General features: G+C 37.1%; 2 protein-coding genes across 2 annotated transcripts; one reads left to right on the forward strand and one right to left on the reverse strand.

The window, feature by feature from the left end:
* The first annotated feature begins 9,413 nt into the window (after positions 1-9,413).
* On the forward strand, positions 9,414-16,691 carry LOC113761187 (NADH dehydrogenase [ubiquinone] 1 alpha subcomplex assembly factor 3-like). Its single transcript, XM_027304055.1, has 5 exons — positions 9,414-9,659; positions 10,268-10,384; positions 11,049-11,083; positions 11,657-11,757; positions 16,087-16,691. Exons 1-5 carry the CDS (start codon positions 9,436-9,438, stop codon positions 16,171-16,173), a joined length of 564 nt encoding a protein of 187 aa, XP_027159856.1. The 5' UTR covers positions 9,414-9,435; the 3' UTR covers positions 16,174-16,691.
* A 466-nt stretch (positions 16,692-17,157) lies between these two features.
* LOC113761992 (50S ribosomal protein L27-like) lies at positions 17,158-19,317 on the reverse strand. The gene is made up of 4 exons (XM_027305216.1): positions 19,199-19,317; positions 17,955-18,066; positions 17,727-17,851; positions 17,158-17,628 (listed from the first exon to the last, which is right to left on the reverse strand). Exons 2-4 carry the CDS (start codon positions 18,037-18,039, stop codon positions 17,395-17,397), a joined length of 444 nt encoding a protein of 147 aa, XP_027161017.1. The 5' UTR covers positions 18,040-18,066; positions 19,199-19,317; the 3' UTR covers positions 17,158-17,394.
* Between the last annotated feature and the right edge of the window lie 214 nt (positions 19,318-19,531).

The raw sequence follows: 19,531 nt of genomic DNA on the forward strand, positions 1-19,531 counted from the left end.
TAGCGGGTCCCACGTCTATAACGCACTTCAAATTTAACCCGAACTAACTTATACTAGAAAAATGGTTGGAAAAACTATATTCACTTATAAAATGTCTAGAAAATTAATGTAGTAAAATAAAATAAGAAAAATGCATGAAAAGGAATAGAATTAAATGGTATAAATTAAGGAAAATTTTACGGGCCCTCACATAAACCTCAATCTGCTGGAGAAAAACATGAGTTATCCTACATTCAGATAGCCAATTACAAGGACACTTTGACTCGATATTATAACAACCGTGTCAAGAAAAGAACTTTTTTTGACGAAGATTTGTTCTATGCAAAAATTCAGTTAACTGAGCATGCCCCTTGGGTAAACTTGATCTAAAGTGAAAAGGACAATACAATATTGCATCGGTTAGTCCTTCCGATTACTACAAATTGGCATTTAGATATGGCACTTTGGTCCTAAGAATGTGGCATGCAACCAACTTTAGAAAATTTCACCCATAAAATTTTTATGTATCGTTCGATTTTGGTTGAAAGTTGCATTATGTTTTTTGTATTTACCTTTTTTGGAATTGTATGTGAATTGTTTTTTAATTTTTATCTCACTACTATTAAAAAGGAAAGGGCAAAAGACGTCTCAAGTGCAAGTGTCCCAAATACTGGCTTGAAAAATAGAATAGAAAGGAAAGAGGGAATTCTCGAATAAAATAAATGATTTCATTAATGACAAATTTCAAGTACATTGTTAATTTCGGGAACTTTACCCAAACATTACAAAAGAGAAAATTTTTATTGGTCGGCTACATTCTCCTCTCGATATTTTCCAGTGTCCTTACCTCTTCTCTCGCCACCCTTATTCAACTCAGTTTCGTCTTTCAACAATTCGGTCTCGATTTGTTCATTATATTGCTGGATTGTATGGGATGGATGGTGGTCAGCTCACATTCCTTGAAGGATTTGATTGGCCAACTCCTTTGCATCGGCATTTTGAAGTTGACTGTTTGTCAAGGCTTCTAAGTGCATGTCAAAATAAAGGCATTAAATTTCATCCACTACTGAAGTCCACCCGAAAGAGAAGACTGCCTTGCTCATGCCCACCAAGTTCTCCAAAAATTTGTTGGACTTGATGTATTAGCTGACAACTTCTAGCACGGCCAAATGAAACTCGGCCTTATGCACTTCGGCCTATTTTTGGAATCAGGTTAACTCTTCCAGGGCCATCTTCAAAGAAAGGAGCTACATAGTCAGGTCCTTGTTAGCTACCTCAAAGTCTAAGGCCTTCCTAACCTTGGATTCGGTAGTCTGAAACCTGTCCAATAGTTTAAACTTCTCCTCTGTCAACTTGCTATACTGAGAAGCAATCTCAGCCACAAAGGGATCGTGTTGCAACAAGAAGCAAGTTGGTAACAGAGTAATGTGCCAAAGGAAGACATTAGCAAAAGAACTCACCCCTGTTTGGTGACAAAGTAGTCCTCAAAAAACTCAGCCGAATTTCTAACCTTAGTATAGGCCCGATTTCTGGGCAAGGTCGGCGCCAGACACAACTCCTGAGCCACCTAGGGATAGAAGGTTCAGTCATTGATGTTCACCTTCTATTTGGAGCAAAAATGCTCGGGAGGGTGAACGGTATTCTTAGCGGGAGTGGTCATGGACGAGATCAATTCCTAGACCACAAAGAGGGGACCCAAGTATCACCATTAGCCTTTTTCTTTTTCGGGTCCAGAAAAAGTCTCAAGTGAAAACACAGGTGGTCGAGATGTCACAATCACCTCCACATCTTTAGGGATAGTGATTGGTTGGGATCTCGAGGGGGCAGTTTGAGTTGCCAAACTCTTGGCCCGAGGCATTTTCACACGGGGGCTTCCTTGAAGTCCTCTCGGTCCCCTTCCTTTTCTTTTTCACAATCTTGGTTCCTGAGGTAGTAATTATGTTGATAATATTCTCCACTGTAAAAATGAAAAAACATATCAATTAATGCCTACATTGCTCAAGGAAACGAATAAAGGAATGGAAATTACAATTTTTCTTAAGCCTTTTGTAATAGTAAGGCTTGTGACTTGGTTGAATATCCGCACAACTAATCCCGTCATTCGCCAACACGGTCTTAGAAAAGAAATAGCTAAAGTTCACTAGATTCGATGTATTCAACTTTTGAAAAGTTTTCTCCTTCACGTTACTTGGATCGAGATCTAACTCATTTATGGCAGGTCTCCACCAGAACCCTTGAGGAAAGAATAGAGCCGTGACAAAGAAGAACCCGTTTTTCTAATGCTTAATAGAAGACGGGGTGTCCACTACCAAGGGCCTCATCGGCGGGCGGATACCAAAATAAAACCACCCACTATCTTGACCCTTGTGTTTGATCGTGTAGAACCTTCTGAATAGGTTTACCGACGCATTAATATTGAGATGCTTGCATAGCATCTCAAATTCTATTAGAATTCGAATTGCATTTGATACCAATTGGGTAATCCAAACTCCCCAATAGTAGAGACTTCTTCGTAGGAATCTCGTCAAGAGTAATCTCAGTCCTATCTTAACTTGTTCATGGTAGATAGCAATGTAATCTTTAGAAGGCGAGTAGGCTCGGTGCCCTTCTCAGGGCACATTGGCTTTCATTATAGGAGGCCAAGAGTACTAATCAAGAATGTTTTGAATATTTTGTTGGATACAGTAACTCTTGAAATCAGAGACAAATCTGAAGTCAAATTCGGCTATATTCGTGGAAGCTGTAAGGATCCTTGGAACTGTGGAAAATTCATAAATAATTGCTTCCATGGGCGTTCCCGATGTACCTTCTTGAGACACCTCCCGTTCTCCGGAAGCCCCTGAAACGTGCTTTGATTCTCCCCGATCACCGAATTCTTCCCTTACCAAACTCTCTTCTTCTCCCGAGGCTTAGGGACGACGTTGGATTCAACATACCATGATGAGTCACCTAGTTACTTACTCGTATTGACATCGAATGGGAGAAAGATCCATGCATAACTTCGAGAAATACTATCAAAATGAATAAGAAAACCACGCGATAAACTGAGGACTATGGAAATCAAAAATCGAATTGGCATGCAAAGAAAAAGAAAGGGATCACAGTTGAAGCCAAGTCATTTATTTATAGGGGAGGCCAGAAGTCGAAAGGTCGATCCATGTAACCTGTCCGCTCGTAATTCATGCCCCACATTAATTACTCCTCTTTTTACGAACTATTGAGTGTCCTATCAATCAACCACTATACTTGTCTAGTTACTGGTTTCGGCCACTACTCTAAATTAGGGGGCATGATGTAGTACCTGAGATCATTCTCCCATTAATAAGTACTCCCTCCATCCCATTCATTTGGTTATATTTTCCATTTTGGGATGTTCCAAAACAATTGTCATGTTAGAAAAGTCAAAGCAACTTTTACACTCTCTTTCCAATATAACCCTTCTTTTTAATCATACATTCAAATTTAAAATTTAAATTTGAGGGGGTAAAATTGGAAAGAGAAGCCCAAACTTCACAATCAAACCACTATTCTTAAAAAGTTGGATTCCCCAAACATAACCAAATGAATGGGACGGAGGGAGTATGTATTTTGAGTAATTTAAGTGTTTTATTATTTAGTTTTAATATGTTTTATTCATTTTTATAGATAATTAACTAGATTTCTAGTGAAGTGTGCATTTTTTGGTTCGAAGTGTGAAAAATTTCATTTCCATGTGTTCCAATGGCAAAAAATTTATATTTTTGTAGGTTTTAATAATTCAATCATCAAATGAATTGAGAAGATATTTGGATAATTGTTGATGATTTAAAGTGATTTAAAGAGAATGTGAAGTACAAAATATTCAAAAAGTGATATGCAATCAAGTATAGAAAAGGAAATATTTGATAGTTTTGACACCTTTTGGTATTTTAGCTATATCTTGATCTACAAGTATGAGATTGAAATGATTCTTAAACTATTTTGAAACTAGCACATAGCTCTACATTTCTTATGAAGATATTGAAATTTAGTTTATGAGTTTTCCTAGTTAAAAAGTTGAAATACAGTCTTCCATTTCTGTTGTCAAAAACTGAAATAGGATTTTGACTAGTCAATAGTCTTTTAGTCATTTCTCAGTCTACAGAGTTCCAAATTAGATGATTCTTAAAGTGTTGAAAAACTAACTTAAAGGGTTATAATTTTCATATTTTTTCAATAAGAGTTAGTTCATCCTTCACCATAAAAAAAATCAGTTGAAATTGATACAAAAACAAAGAAATGTTGAGGACTGATCAGAAAAATGCAAACCTGTAAGAGAGGACAATACGCAACCTTAACTCACGTTTTGAGGGTGTGTATTGACATTTTGGTTGCTTTACAGCTAGAACCAGTTTTACTTCAACTTGTAGCTATTTTCTATTACTTTTGGACCAATTTTTTGAACGAACTTTAGCTGAAAAGTGCATGAAGCATCTTGAAAACTTGGATAAACAACTTTTGGGAATCTCAAGACACAATTTACAAAACTTGAAATATGATTGCTTGGAACTTTAATTCTCTATAAATAGGGTTTTTGTTGAACTTATTTGAATAAGTTGTTGAGCTTATTTGACAACTTTGCCGGACCTGATGTAGTACTTGGGATCATCTTCATAAGAAGATCCATCCCGAATACTTTTCGATGTGCGAAATTACCTTGTAGTTTAGAGATCCTGTGAGCCGAATATACTCACGACAAGATGTAATTGAAATGACATTATACATGTTTTTGCAGGCCTACACTCCTGTACTTGCAAACCTACAGCTAACCTACTGTCGCATCCTACCCCATTAATATGGCCTGAACTTCAACGACACCCACAAGTTCCTCTATAAATACCCCATTTCTTGAACCCCAGAAGGTAACAGTTTCTTAGCCCTCCTATTCGGTAATTCATTCCTGAGCTATCAACTCTTGCTAACTTAGGCATCGGAGTCAAATTGGGGGAACAACCCCGCCTTTGCTTCTAATTTCTTACAGGAAACCAGAGTTGGAGTATACCGATCTCCAGTCTTCTCAGAAACTCTGGTCGTGACTTTTCAGTGATCATCTCATATTAAGTTAGTGAGGATAAGTATGGTAGTTTATTACTTATTAATAGCAATTCCCATGACATAAGCCTTATTTAAGCCTTGGATAAAACCATAGTTTGGCCATGTCTATAGTTCAGCTTTCGACTTTAGTGTGGCCAATGTAGTTCCGTCATGACATGTGTCATGCATTAATTTTTCGAGCATCTACAACAAGCATCCCTTTTAGTTACTTGGGAAATTGTACACCTAAGTGTGTTGGAAAATTAAATCAAAGCTAAGTTATCAATTAGTTACCTAATTATTTTAATTTCCTGTGTAGGTCGCTGTCAATCATGTCAGTTTAGTTTCTAGAAAGTTTTTTGACAATATCTTGTACATTTGGTCGGTTAAATAGTTTGTCCAAGCGCTATTCAATTTTGCTTCAATTGTTGCCCTATTTAATAACCCAATTCGGCATTTGAACTTAATAAATTCAGATCTTAATATGTTCATGTGCGTTTGATAATCAAAATTGAACATTTAACTCAATTAAATAGTCCTGAATTTTCTAGGCAAACTTGGTCTTAAAATTAAGTGATAAACTATTCACTTATCACTGAATGTGATATACACTTAAATGTATCAAATTTAATACTTAACAATCCAACAACGTAATAGATTTAGTAGATTTCAGATTTTAGTTTTCAAATTTCAATCTTATCAAACACACTATCGGTTTCAGAAGTCTCCAGAGCTTTAGTTTTAAGGCAACCCAGTATGGTTGAACAATTAAAAAAAGAGAAAACATTTGAGAAAGCTTCCAAAAAATTGTAATCGGGAGTTTAGTTGTTAGGATTTTGAGTTCAATAAAATTATAATTTTTCAGTGAATTTATTTATTTCAGCTGGTTGATTTTATCTGCTAACACTGCGTATATGATGCATTTTAATTTTCAATATGATGAAAATACTTGAAAAAAGTATGCTTTCAAACTTTAATGCAATAGATGTGTCAGTGCCACAGAAGGATATTCTTGTCTATTTATATATATGATTATAACGCAAAAGTTAAGTCTGATATAGAACAGTTATGGGTGACTTGCTTGATTCCATCAATTAATGTGTTATATTTTGCTATAAACCATTGCCCTTTCAGAAAAAAAAAAAAAGCAATGCAATATTCCCTGTTTAGATATGAGGGTCCTTTCATCCGAAATTTGATGGTGATATATCTGGGATAGTGTTTTATTTTTTTTCCCAAAAATGATATGATTTGTATTGATGGACAAAAGATGTACACTTAACGAGCAAAGGCCCAAGTGATGTTATACAAAAGTGTTAAATATACTCAGGATTAATCCATTCCTCATCTTAAAAAATGCCCAAGGCATAATCAATAATCATTTTACACATATTATCAATACCCCTATCAAAACAAAAGCAGCATTTCCAGAATAAGGACCTCAAGTTGTTGATGTCATCAATTAATGTTGCCATTCTAATGTCCCTAATCTTCTTTGACATAATCTCCTTGAGCAATTGGTTGCTGGGAATGTGTACTGCTATTTCCTTCCACTACTTTCTTTTGGCCTTAATGATGGCAAGCTTAATAGCTTCAGCAATGTCCAATAGTTGATTTCTTGAACTTCTATCATTAAGTGCCCAAGTTGTCACCACCTGGTTATGATTGTTTTTTGCAATGATCCCCATTCCAACTTTGTTTGACTCTTTTTGCACTTGAGTTGTTACTTGGAGTTGAATTCCTGCATTCTCTTCAACTGCCGCTACTGATTCCTTCCTTGCTCTTCTTATATCAGCAGAGTTCAGTCTTTCTTTCTTTCCATGGCTATTACCAGTTCCTGCCATTCCTGTTGTGCCTCGTGAACAGTTTTCATTGGTTGTCATTGTTTGGCATTGAACTCCCAATCATTCATGTTCTTCCATATTTACCAAAGTATGTTGGTTGTCAGCTCAATATGATCCATGCCATTTATCATACTTGTTGCTCCCATAATAGCATTCCACTGTATGCTCTGCTATTCCATGCCATTCAACTGGTGACATTTTCCATACCTCTTGAGCTTTCTTGCAATAGAAAAATACATGCTCAACATATTCTTCTTGCTCACCACATCCTTTATAGATTCGGTCACCTTTTTGTGTTCTTCTATGTATTAATCCATTTACTAGCAAGGCATTATTGATATACCTCCAGATGAAGTGCTTTAGCTTACGCTTGATGTTAAGCTTCCACAGTACTTTCTACGTTTTCCTGCAAGAGTTAACTAAACTGGATTCTCCCTCTGCTCCTCTTCTCTTCTCTGGATCAGTTGCCCATTTGCACAGTTCCTTGTAGCCTGATTTGACCGTGTAGATTCCATTTTCACTATGAATCTAGTAATTAATAGTCTTCTCTTCCTAAAATACTAATGGGAATTTCCAAAATTCTTTTTGCATCCATCTAGTTGAAGGTCATCTAAAGCCACTGATAAGTTCATCTACCACTATCAGGGTGCTCTGTTGAGGTCTCTCAGAGGTGATTTTGCCATTTGGATTCCCAAGGATCCACTTACCCTTCCAAATTCTAGTAGCCTTGCCATTGCCAATCCTCTTCCTTGTTTCTTTTTCTACAAAGTCTCTTACTCCCATTATGCTTTGCCAGATCCAGGAAGCATTCTAGGGTATTTTGCACTTAAACACTGATTCTCTATAGAAGTACTTTGCCTTCAGAACCTTACTGACTAAAAGGTTTGGGCTTGAAATTAATCTCCATACTTGCTTTGCCAGAAGTGCTTTATTGAAATTCTGAAGGTCCTTAAATCCCAAGCCTCCCCATTTTTTCTCCTTAGTCAGTTTACTCCATGAGCACCAATGCACCTTGTTTTTTTCTTCAGCTTCTTCCCACCAGTAGTTGGCTAACATGGAGGTCATTTCTTTGCAAAGTTTGTTTGGCAGTTTAAAACAGGACATTGTGTATACAAGCATAGCCATTGAGATAGCTTTTAGCATTACCTCTTTCCCATCTTGACTGAACAATTTGTTCTCCAGCATTACCTCCTTCCATGCTCTGGGATGGTGTTTTAAGTAACACAGGAAATTGAAGCCCCATGCCTTTTTCACTTTAACTTCCCATCCATTCGGACAACAATCCTTCCTATTCCCAACTATGAGATCCCAAGTTTCGAACCCTTTCTTTTAACTTTCCATCTATCGTGACAACCCTTCTTACTCCTAACTACGAGTTTTTATTTTTCATCCATCTCGATAACCCTTCCTATCCCTAACTATGAGATTCAAGTTTTGAACTCTGAATTTGGTAGCATAGAGAATTTTAAAAACCCTTCCCGATCATTGGAAAAAAAATGTTATTAAGAATAAGAAAGACAGAGAAAATAATAAATAAAACTAAAAGTGAAATGTTTTGTGGATATGTGACTTCTATCCTAATTGACATTTAATGTATAATATGCAGTTGTTAATAAAATAGGAATTACATAAAATTTTTGCTAAATACTTTTTAATTTAATATGATATGAATTTTCACAAGTTAAAAAAGCATGCTTTTGAGCATGAAAAGAAATTTTTTATATGCACAATGAATAGAGCTGTTAATCGAACCGAATAGCTCGCGAGCCAAGCTCGACCCGGCTCGATAAGGGCTCGACTCGGCTCATTTATTGAGAGAAACGAGCCGAGCTTGCTCGACTCGTTTAAGCTCGACAGGCTCGAATAGTAGGGGTATTAGTGTCATTTCATTATGTATTTGATACTCTACAGGCTCAATAGGCTCGAGTTCGAACTCGAAACTGCTCGAATAGTAGGAGTATTAGTATTATTTTTATTGTGTATTTGATACTCTACCGGCTCGACAAACTCGAGCTCGAGCTCGATAAGCTTGACTCGATTTTGAACTCGAGTTCAAGCTCGAGCTCGAGTTTTCTACCGTGCACGTCGAGTCGATCTCGAATAGTTTGTGAAGCTCGAATTACTAATCGAGCGAGCTCGAGCTGGCTCGATTAAGGGTTCGAGTCGAGCTCGATTATCACATGCCCGAGCTCGACTCAGCTCGTTAACAGCTATAACAATTAAGAAATAAGAAAGATTAGAGACATGAAAGTACATGAGGTAATTATTAAGTGCCTCTAATTAAGGGGGGTTAATTTTCATTTAAGCCTAAAAATTAGATTTGTAAAAAGATTAGTGCTTCAAGATGCCGAAAAGGTATTAGAGTACAGCTGCCGTCATTTGAGAAGGGGTTAAAGACTTAAAGCGCATTGATCAAACTACGGGGATTATTTGGTAAATTGATCAGACCCTGGAGGAGATAAATGTAATTAAACCCATTAAACAAAAACTGACCCACTAAAAATAATCATCATCCACTGATACCAAATTAACAGAGAAACAGAAGAGAGAGAGAGAAGAAATGGCTGTGAGACGGAGAGTGGTGGCGACGCTGCCGACCCTAATGCGAGCCCTAAGAAAGGACGAGAGTTGTTTGAAACCTAATAATAATATGGGAATTGGAATCGGAATGATAGCTGCCGCCCAGCAACACCAGCGATTGCCTTCGCTCAGACGAGCTTTTTCTCTCTACGATCAAATCAACCTTATCGACAATGTCCCCGAAGATCAATTACGCTTCCAACAGTAATTATTACTATTTTCATATCATTACTTGTGTACTTTTCTACTTCATTGTTTAATTTGAATTTGATTTTCTGAAATTTCTCTCATTCTCACAGAGTTAGCTGTGTCAGGTTTTATTTTCTGTTTGATTTAGTATTTTTTTTTTAATGTTTCGTTACAACCTCAAGTTACATAATCAATCATGTGTAATACGCAGCATACCGTTTTTGGACGTATGAAATGTTTTTGAGTTCAGTTGTTTTGATTAAATTAAGGCTCTTCTTTTCTCCTTTTTATTAAGTTGTGCTTTTCAAAAGGGAATGGTTTCTTTTTAGAAAAAAATATTTTTTGGGAGCAGTTAGTAAGAATTAAGCTGGAAAATTTGAACTGGTGAGTGAATGAGGTTTTTCCGTCGCTGCTTTTACCGGGAATAATATGTTCGAGTTCACAACGCAGAGAATAGTATTTTCTGTTTTCTTGTGATTGGATACTTGTCACCAAAAATATGAAGGTTTATTGAATTCTGGATTTCTAATTTCATTTGATGATTTCGATAGTTAAACGGTCTAAACTAATATGCTAAATATGATTTCTTACTCTGGTTTTTCTTTTTTTTTTTTGGTTTTTAGGTTTGCTGATACAGGGTTTATTGTTAATGGGGTTAACTATGAAGGTAGCTTGCTTTGTATTGGTAACCTGCTAATGTCTTGGAGTCCCAAACAATTCTCAGAGGTCAATGCTGAAAGGTACTTTCAGAATCTTGCATATTTGTCATGACATTTTTTTTTGGTGGGGGTTTGGAAAAGGAGGAAGGGGGGGGGGGGGGCGCTGTTGAAATTTGATTTCCACCCAAAATGAAATCGTGTTCGATTAGGACAATAAGATGCTGACTGCAGAATATTTTGTGTTTTTTGGTCTCAGTTAAAGCTACCAAGTCTAGATATTGAAGTTGCGTGTCTTCATTTGCTGGCAGTTCCTTTTCTCAAAATTTCTCAATTTGAGAATCGAGATGACAGCAGATGTTAGATTTATAGGTGCAGGGCAGCTGTGAGTTTCTTTGGGTTTTTTTTTGGTTTTTTGTTGGGGGGGGGGGGGAAGAGAATTTTGGTAGGAATAATGATTTCATTGAAAGTGAGGCAGATCTACCTGCTAAGCTTGGCGGTGGCAGATCGTATGTTCAGGTTTTTTGTTGAATTTTGAAGACATAGGAAAACTATTTGTTCAGGTTTCTTGTTGAATTTCAAAAAGATAGGGAAGCTATTTCATCGTCAGTATGAATAAGCCCACAGCTTTTTGAGCTTTGATGCTTGAGACTTAGTTCACTGAAGTCCATCTTTTCGCTTATTAAGAAAGTTAAGATTTTGTTTTTGGGTTTGATATATTTACATGATGTTTCTTTGTTTGGTGCAGCTTATCTGTCTTCAAGACTATGCGACCAATACCAGGTGAGAAGTTGAAAAGCGAAAGCATTTTTTAGTAGCAACATGGTCATTGACTGTTCTTTTAATGAGATTTTCTCCTCCTTTGCAAGTGTCTAGTTATTTATCCACATGATTGTTGATTTTCAACTGCACTTCTGTAGTCCCGCTGTTTATACCTGGCAAAGCAAACCTGGTTCTCACTTTTGCTTTGTAGATTTTTTTTTTTTGGGCATAGTTTTGGTTTTCCTGAAAGATGGTTTTCCTGAAATCTTTCAGTGGGCCTATGGCCCTTTCCTTCTATTGACATTGAACAAAGCGTGCACTCATTATTACAAACCATAAATTTATTTTAATGTTGGGGTTGAGCAGCTTTTTTTTTTTTTCTTTTAATCTTTGATCAGCTCGTGTACTAGTTCTGAACTGGAAACAAGATTTACACACTAGTGTCCTGTGTGCAGCTTTTGACAGATTTGGTGAACCTTTTGACAGATGTGAACCTGTTGAAGTAGTAGTAGTAAATTAGTTTCAGTGAATCACTTTTTTGCAATAAGCTTTTTTCATTCAGTTGTTAATTTCTATATCTGCTGATGATATCAGAAATCTTAATTCTTGGTTGTGGGAGGCATATCCAGCCAGTAAGTCCTGGCCTTCGGCAATTTATTCGGTCTACTGGCATGAAACTTGAAGCAATTGATTCGGTAAGTGTACTGCATTGGTTTTCTTACAGATGGTAAATTTCCATTTGTAAACTTGTTCTGGTTTCATAGTAAATGCAGATGGATTTAATCGATGATTGATAAAGATTATACAATCAGGCTTAATGCGAACTCATTATAACTCATGAATTTCTTCAAATGTTCATTCATACAACCAGCACCCTTGCAGATTTCATGTGTTTATATCTACATCTTTTAACAAGATTGTATCTGGATGTTTTGCTTGCATTCTACAGTGCCTTCCAGTATGAGTTTTGTGCTTCCTTGATGTCTTAATATCTGTAACATGCATAGAAGCGCTGTCTGTGGACATAGAGACTTGGCTCATATCTTGATGACTTAGCCTTTTGTGTATCTCAATCGACTTGAACCGGCAGTAGTTTATTCTTGTCAACAGGTATCTTGGAAGGAAAACATCTAGTCACCGTATTATGAATGACCAACTAGTATTTATAGGAGTACAAATCTAACCAACTATTTACAAGAATACCCTTACTAATATTATCTACAAGAATACTGATATTTTCCTAACACTCCCCTTCAAGTTGGAGCATATATATCATAAACACCCAACTTGTTACAAATGTATTTCACCTTAGAACCCCCTAAACTCTTGGTAAGCAAATCAGCTAATTGATTTACAGATGGTACATGAGATGCCTTGGTGACTCCGTCAAGCAATTTCTCTCGAATGAAGTGACAATCAACTTCAATATGTTTTGTCCTTTCATGAAACACTGGATTAGATGCAATATGGACAGCCGCCTGATTATCACACACTAAATTCATAGGCTGTTTATGCTCAAATCCAATTTCAAGTAACATGCTCTTCAACCAAACCAACTCACACACAGTGTGAGCCATAGCGCGGTATTCAGATTCTGCACTTGATCTGGAGACAACTGTTTGCTTCTTACTCTTCCACGACACTAAATTACCACCAACAAACACACAATATCCTGTGGTCGATCTTCGATCTGAGGCAGAACCAGCCCAATCTGCATCACTATATCCTTCAATATCAGTGTGTCCATGATTTTGATACAGCAACCCTTTTTCAGGAGCACTCTTAAGATACCTGAGAATTCGTATAACAGCATCCCAATGACTAGTACGAGGGGTATCAAGAAATTGACTCACAACACTCACTGCAAACGAAATGTCAGGTCTCGTTACAGTGAGATAATTTAATTTACCCACAAGTTTTTGATATTGCCTAGGATCATCAAGTAATGCACCTTGATCTCCTACTAATTTCACATTGGGATCCATAGGAGTATACATAGGTCGGCAACCTAACATCCCAACTTCACTCAACATATCGAGTACATATTTCCTTTGACATAAATAAATCTCATATTTAGACCGAGCTACCTCAATACCCAAAAAATACTGTAGATGATCTAAATCCTCTGTCTGAAAGTTTGCCTGCAGATTGGATTTAAATTTCTGGATCCCCACAACATCATCACCTGTAATCACAATATCATCCACATAAACAACTAATAAAATTTTACCAGCATTAGAATGCCGATAAAATACAGAGTGATCTACACCACATCTTGTCAGACCGAACTCCATGACAACACTACTAAATCGGCCAAACTAGGCCCTCGGAGACTGTTTCAATCCATACAAGGATTTTTTCAAACAACAAACCAACCGCGGATTCTCCCCCTGAACAACAAATCCAAGAGGTTGTTCCATGTATACCTCTTCTTCCAAATCACCATGCAAAAATGCATTTTTCACATCCAACTGATGCAATGGCTAATTATAAGTGACTGCTAAAGAGATAAGAAGACGAACAGAGGTAATCTTTGCAACAGGAGAAAATGTTTCGAAGTAGTCGATTCCATACACCTGAGCAAATACTTTAGCTACCAGACGAGCCTTCAATCTATCAATAGAACCATTAGGTTGTACTTTTATAGTGTACACCCATTTACAACCAACAACCGGCTTACCAGAAGGAAGAGGAACAAGATCCCAAGTACCATTTTTCTCCAAAGCAAGCATCTCTTCTTGCATAGCTAATCTCCAACCAGGATCATTGAGAGCATGCGTAATAGACTTAGGAATGGATACCGAATCAAGGGAAGCAACAAAAGAAAAATATGACAGAGAGAGACGAGAATAAGAGACAAAATTAGAAATAGGATGAGAAGTACAATGTCTCTTACCTTTACGTAAAGCAATAGGAAGATCTGACTCACAGGAGGGCGTCATACTTGGATTTGAAGATTGAGAGTTAATTGGTGAAGTGCGTAGCATATCAGGAGCTTTCTCAACCATAGAACGACGAGAATAAACTTGAAGATTAGGACGAGATAATCGAGTTGTGGAATCTGGTGAACTAGATAACTCACGTAATAAAGGTGAAGGGACCGGCAAAACAGGAGAAGGAAAAGAGGAACACTGGTCTAACTCACAAGACATACCTTGCTTCATAAAATAAGGAGTGGATTCAAAGAAAGTAACATCATCACAAGTGAAAATATGATTTAAAATTGGACTGTAACATCTATACCTCTTTTGCTCTCGTGCATATCCTAAGAAAATACACTTAATGGCACGAGAATCTAATTTATCCACCCCGAGAGCAAGCTGATGAACAAAACACACACACCCAAAAATACGATGAGGTAATTTAAACACAGATTCATGAGAAAAAAGAACGGAGTGAGGTAATTGGCCTTCAAGAATATTAGATGACATGCGATTAATTAAATAACATGCAGTTAGAACTGCATCACTCCAAAATTGTTTGGGCACATTCATGTGCAACATAAGTGTCCGAGCAACCTCAATTAAGTGTCCAATTTTTCTTTCAGCAACTCCATTCTATTGTGGAGTGTGAGGACAAGAGAACTAATGAATAATACCGGACTTAGTCATGAAGGTATTAAAAGGAGTGAAAAAATATTCTTTCGCATTATCACTGCGAAGTATACGTACAGGCACACCAAATTGATTTTTTATTTCTGTAACAAATGCACAAAAAATGGAATATAGTTCTGAACGATCTTTCATTAAATAAAGCCATGTAACTCTTGAAAAATCATCAACAAAGATTACAAAATATTTAAAGCCTAACTTTGAAGCGACTCGATTAGGACCCCAAACATCAGAATGAACTAGCATAAAGGGTTCAGAAACCCGTTTATTGACTCTAGGAGCAAAAGAAACACGATGATACTTTCCTAACTGACAAGACTCACATTCTAACGAAAACAACAGACTCAAAGTAGGAACTAACTTTTTCAAATTTTGTAAAGACGAATGACCCAAACGACAGTGAATTTCAAGAGGAGAAACAGTAGCAGGACATGCAATCGGACCATTGAAGTTGAGAAAATAAAGACCATTATGCTCATACCCTCCACCAATCGTTCTCTTTGTCTTCAAATCCTGAATGACAACGAAATCAGGAGAAAAAGTAATTGAACACTGTAGAGATTTAGTGAGATTACTAACAGACATTAGATTAAATGGTAAAGTGGGTACGTAAAGAACAGAAGAAAACGGAAGAGATGGGTTAACTTCTACAGTGCCTAGTCCTTTAATTTTAGTGGTAGATCCATCAGCTAAAGTAACATGAGGAAAGGAAGTAGACTCTTGAAAACTAGAAAATTTTTTAGAGGTACCTGACATATGATTAGTAGCCCCGGAGTCAATAATCCATGAGTCATTACCTTTTGTGCTAAAGAAGCAGAGGGAAGAGATGTGTGATTTGTAGTTTGGTACTGTAGGAATTTAACATAATATTCTTCGGATATACTAACAGTTTTCTGGGACCCATGTGCTGAAGAACTTGATTCAACTTGGTCAGTGGTAACCCCATTAGCAAAACTTTCAACTATAGTGAATAGCACTTCAAACAAAACAGCAATCAGAATTCGCGATGAACAGTGCACCGTGAACAGTGCGCGTGAATAGTACCGTGTGAACAGTGCGCGATGAACAGTATCGCGTCAAGACTTTTACTAGATGTTTAACCCTAACCCTAGGACTTTAGCACTTCACCCCTCTCATGTTCTAGCTCTGATACCATGTCAACAGGTATTTTGGGAGGAAAACATCTAGTCATCGTATTATGAGTGACCAACTAGTATTTATAAGAGTACAAACCTAACCAATTATTTACAAGAATACCCTTACTAATATTATCTACAAGAATACTGATATTCTCCTAACAATTCTTAGACAGCAAATTTTGGTGAAGCATTTTTTGTCGATTTTTGCTTCTCTTCTGCACTTGTGTTGGCCTGGCATAAATTTTTCTAGGTTCTTATGTTCCTCATATGGCAGAGAAATGCTGCATCAACATATAATATTTTGAATGAAGAAGGAAGGATTGTTGCTGCTGCGCTTCTTCCTTATGGGGTGGAGGACTAGGACATGCACCTAATGTTTGCGACTAAATGTTTCTCCTTTGCCTTTAGATGTAAACGTGGGAGCAGCCTCTGTTCAATCTTCATCAGAGTGATACAAGCATTATTGTCTGTTTTAAATCAACCAGACGCGCCTGGACGAATTGACAGTTGTGAGAGCATTGGCTTGTTCCGTGTCATCCATTCCTAATGCTGGTCTCCAACAGAAGATTTTACGTATACATGTTCTTTGTACTTTTTTCTGACAGAACGCAATGACAAGTCTAATAATTACGCTGCTTCTAAGAAGTTTGACATGCTATCGTACAAAAACTCATTTTCTTTAGGCAATTTCTTCCTATTCTTCCGTTTCTTCGCTTGACTGAGTTGATTGCTTGTTTGTATCTGGGATACATTTGGCTTTTGTAACATTGAGAAGATGGCATCAGGACAGTGGTATTATCCTGTATTTTGGGCTCGTCCCATGTTTTTTCTGTTTAATAACTATGGAATGAAGCTGTGCTTCATTGACGATTACTTGCACATGCTGATTGCATCTTAAAGCATTCAATTGATTTCATCCTGCCGCTTTTAGAGTTCTAAACATTTTTGCTAGTGACAATGCTTTTGCAAGGTAAGCTACTCTTGTTTGCTTGTTTCGCGTGTTCAAGGTGCTGAAGCGATAAGGTTGCAGGCAACATTGTCAAGGGGCTAACTAGGCTGGCACTGTCTTCTTGGGTGGGCTGATAGTTACTAGAGATCAAATCCCAATAATCTCGAGACCACGAATTGCCCAAATGAAACCAGCTCAAGGGTTTCCAGCCTTGCCTTTTCCTTTGGGATGAAACTCTGGCTCTAGGCTTATGGAATAAAGAAAACTGAGACTTTGCAGGAAGGATTTATTGCTGAACAACATGGTACTAATATGCAAACTCACTTAAAAATTATGTTAATATGTGATTTCGTAAACTTACTGATCCCTGTTCACAATCATATGTTTCGGTTGCCATTTTCTGCTAAAAGAACCTATTAATTTCCCTCAAGAATTTATTTCTATCCAACAAAATCTTTCTCCAGATAGACCTGGAAATCTAAGCAGCCAAACTTGGACTCAAATGAAAAAGGCACTAGAAAACATGGAAACTTTCTGGAAGCATCAAATCTCGACATTTTGAGCTCATCAAACAAAATCAACTAAAACCAATACTGTAAATTATACAGCTTCAGTTAAGGTGATAAGATAAACCTAAGCAGTTGTCTTCATCTTAGGAGCTGCACCACTTGAGTAAACCGGGTGAATTTCATGACCCTCCTTGGGCTCAACATGCACCCACTTACGTCCAGTCAGTTTATGTCGTTCAAACTTAACACATCCTTCTTTTAAAGCAAAAAGCGTGTGATCTTTCCCCATTCCAACGTAATCACCAGGATGGAAACGGGTTCCCCGTTGTCGAACAATGATATTTCCCGGGATCACCCTCTGCCATTATCAAAAGGTTCCAATTAGAATTATGAATGAATCATGAGGCTATGTACAACTAGCATTTCAGTCATATAAGTCAAACAAAGTGATCTGACCTCTCCACCAAATTTCTTCACACCGAGATTTTTGGGTTTAGAGTCTCGCCCATTCTTGGTTGATCCAGCAGTCTTTTTGGTAGCCCATCGCCTGAATACCAAGCTTAAGCCGTCTCCAGATGCATCTACAATTTTTATATGCATTAATCATATCTAATCTCCATTGCACGTATCAATATTTGAGATAGTGTTAAACCTAACCACTCACAAGTAAGGTAAAAATTTTACCGGTTGCAGAACTGTAGACAGGAGTACTGGTGATTACTTCTCTGATGGTCAACCTCCTAAACAGGGATCCAGTAATGTTCATCATACTTCTAACTGAAAGAGAAAGAAAAACCTGGTGCCAAAAAGGAGGTTGTTCAGACGAATTAAAAATAGACCAAAACATACTCATGAGTGGTAAAACTACAAGCGAACATCAAGCCTAAGAAAAATGAAAATGCTCAAGTTCTTGCATTGAAAATCATGGATACAAGGAACCAGTTGCAGAGAAACACAACAAAATCGATTGGAAAAATGTCAATTAAATCCATTCAGGATCCATAATACATCCGCAATCAAGATCTGCAACAGACAACGGTGCGAAGGTATACAGACAGCAACGCATCATATAGCATCCTCAGCATATAACATCCTGTTAATTTGCAAAAATACAAGTCCAACATGCTCAATAGGAATCCTCTCTGTACGGTGGTATGCTAGAGAAAAAGATGCCGTTTCAACTTCCAGTTCGGCGTTGTTAAGAAAGAGACGGTTTTGCAGTTCTAATACACTCTAAAGGATACAGCATGGACCACATTCTAATCCTATTACATCAGCTTGATCCTAACTTCTGTTGGATCAACCTAATTACAAGTGCATAAGTATTGCAATGACTAAATCCTAAGTCAAAAACAGTTTCTCTTTCTACACTAAAATCAAACAAAGGTTGTGTAAAAACACAGTCAACAAGAGAAAAGAAGCGAATAAAGAGTAAATGCGTCAAATGAAAATACTCTGTCACTTAGCAATGCACTCCCACTAAAATCAACTAATATTCAACTAATGACAGCAGTCAAGAAAGGAAGATTATACAATAAAAATTTCCCAATTTTACTAAACAGAGCAAAGCCCAAATCCTGATGACAACCCCATAATTAGATAACTATTATACTGTGAAGAAGTAACAAAAAAGTTACAAATTTGGGTCAGTAGTGATAAAAGATGCACGCATCACTTTATTGGGGAAAAAAAAAGCCTTCACTTGTATCTCATTTTAAAACTGTCTCGCCCCCTAAATCCTACATACTCCCAAAACCCTTTACTAGGGTTAATCAATAATAGTATTAATCAAGCTCAAATTTTTTATGGGTCACTCCACATGTTAATCCAAGATGCAATCTTCTTCAGAAAGGGGCAAAAAAACTTAAATGACTGAAAGGTATGGGTTGAAGGAGAAGGACAAGATAGCGGAGAGGAAATAAGCATACCACGGTACCGGAGGGGCTCAGTCCGGAAAGACTTCGACAGGGCTTGACGAGGAGAGGGAAGGAAGAAAAGGGTTTTAGGTAGCATAAGGGTCTGTTTGCCGCTTGCGTTTTCTGCTCCGAAGCTAGAAGAAATCGGGTTCGGGTCATGTTTACATTTTATTTATACGTATATGCGTGTGCAATTGTGCATGTATATGTATGTATATATGTATGTACGTACATATAATAATCTACTATTTTTGGAGGTATTTTTAAAATATTTTATTATAACAATATATATGAAAAATTTTTACTATTGATATTTTTTGTGTTGTTTTTAGGATATATTTTGGA

Source organism: Coffea eugenioides, chromosome 2 (assembly GCF_003713205.1).
Source record: "Coffea eugenioides isolate CCC68of chromosome 2, Ceug_1.0, whole genome shotgun sequence".
NCBI classification, from domain to species: Eukaryota; Viridiplantae; Streptophyta; class Magnoliopsida; order Gentianales; family Rubiaceae; genus Coffea; species Coffea eugenioides.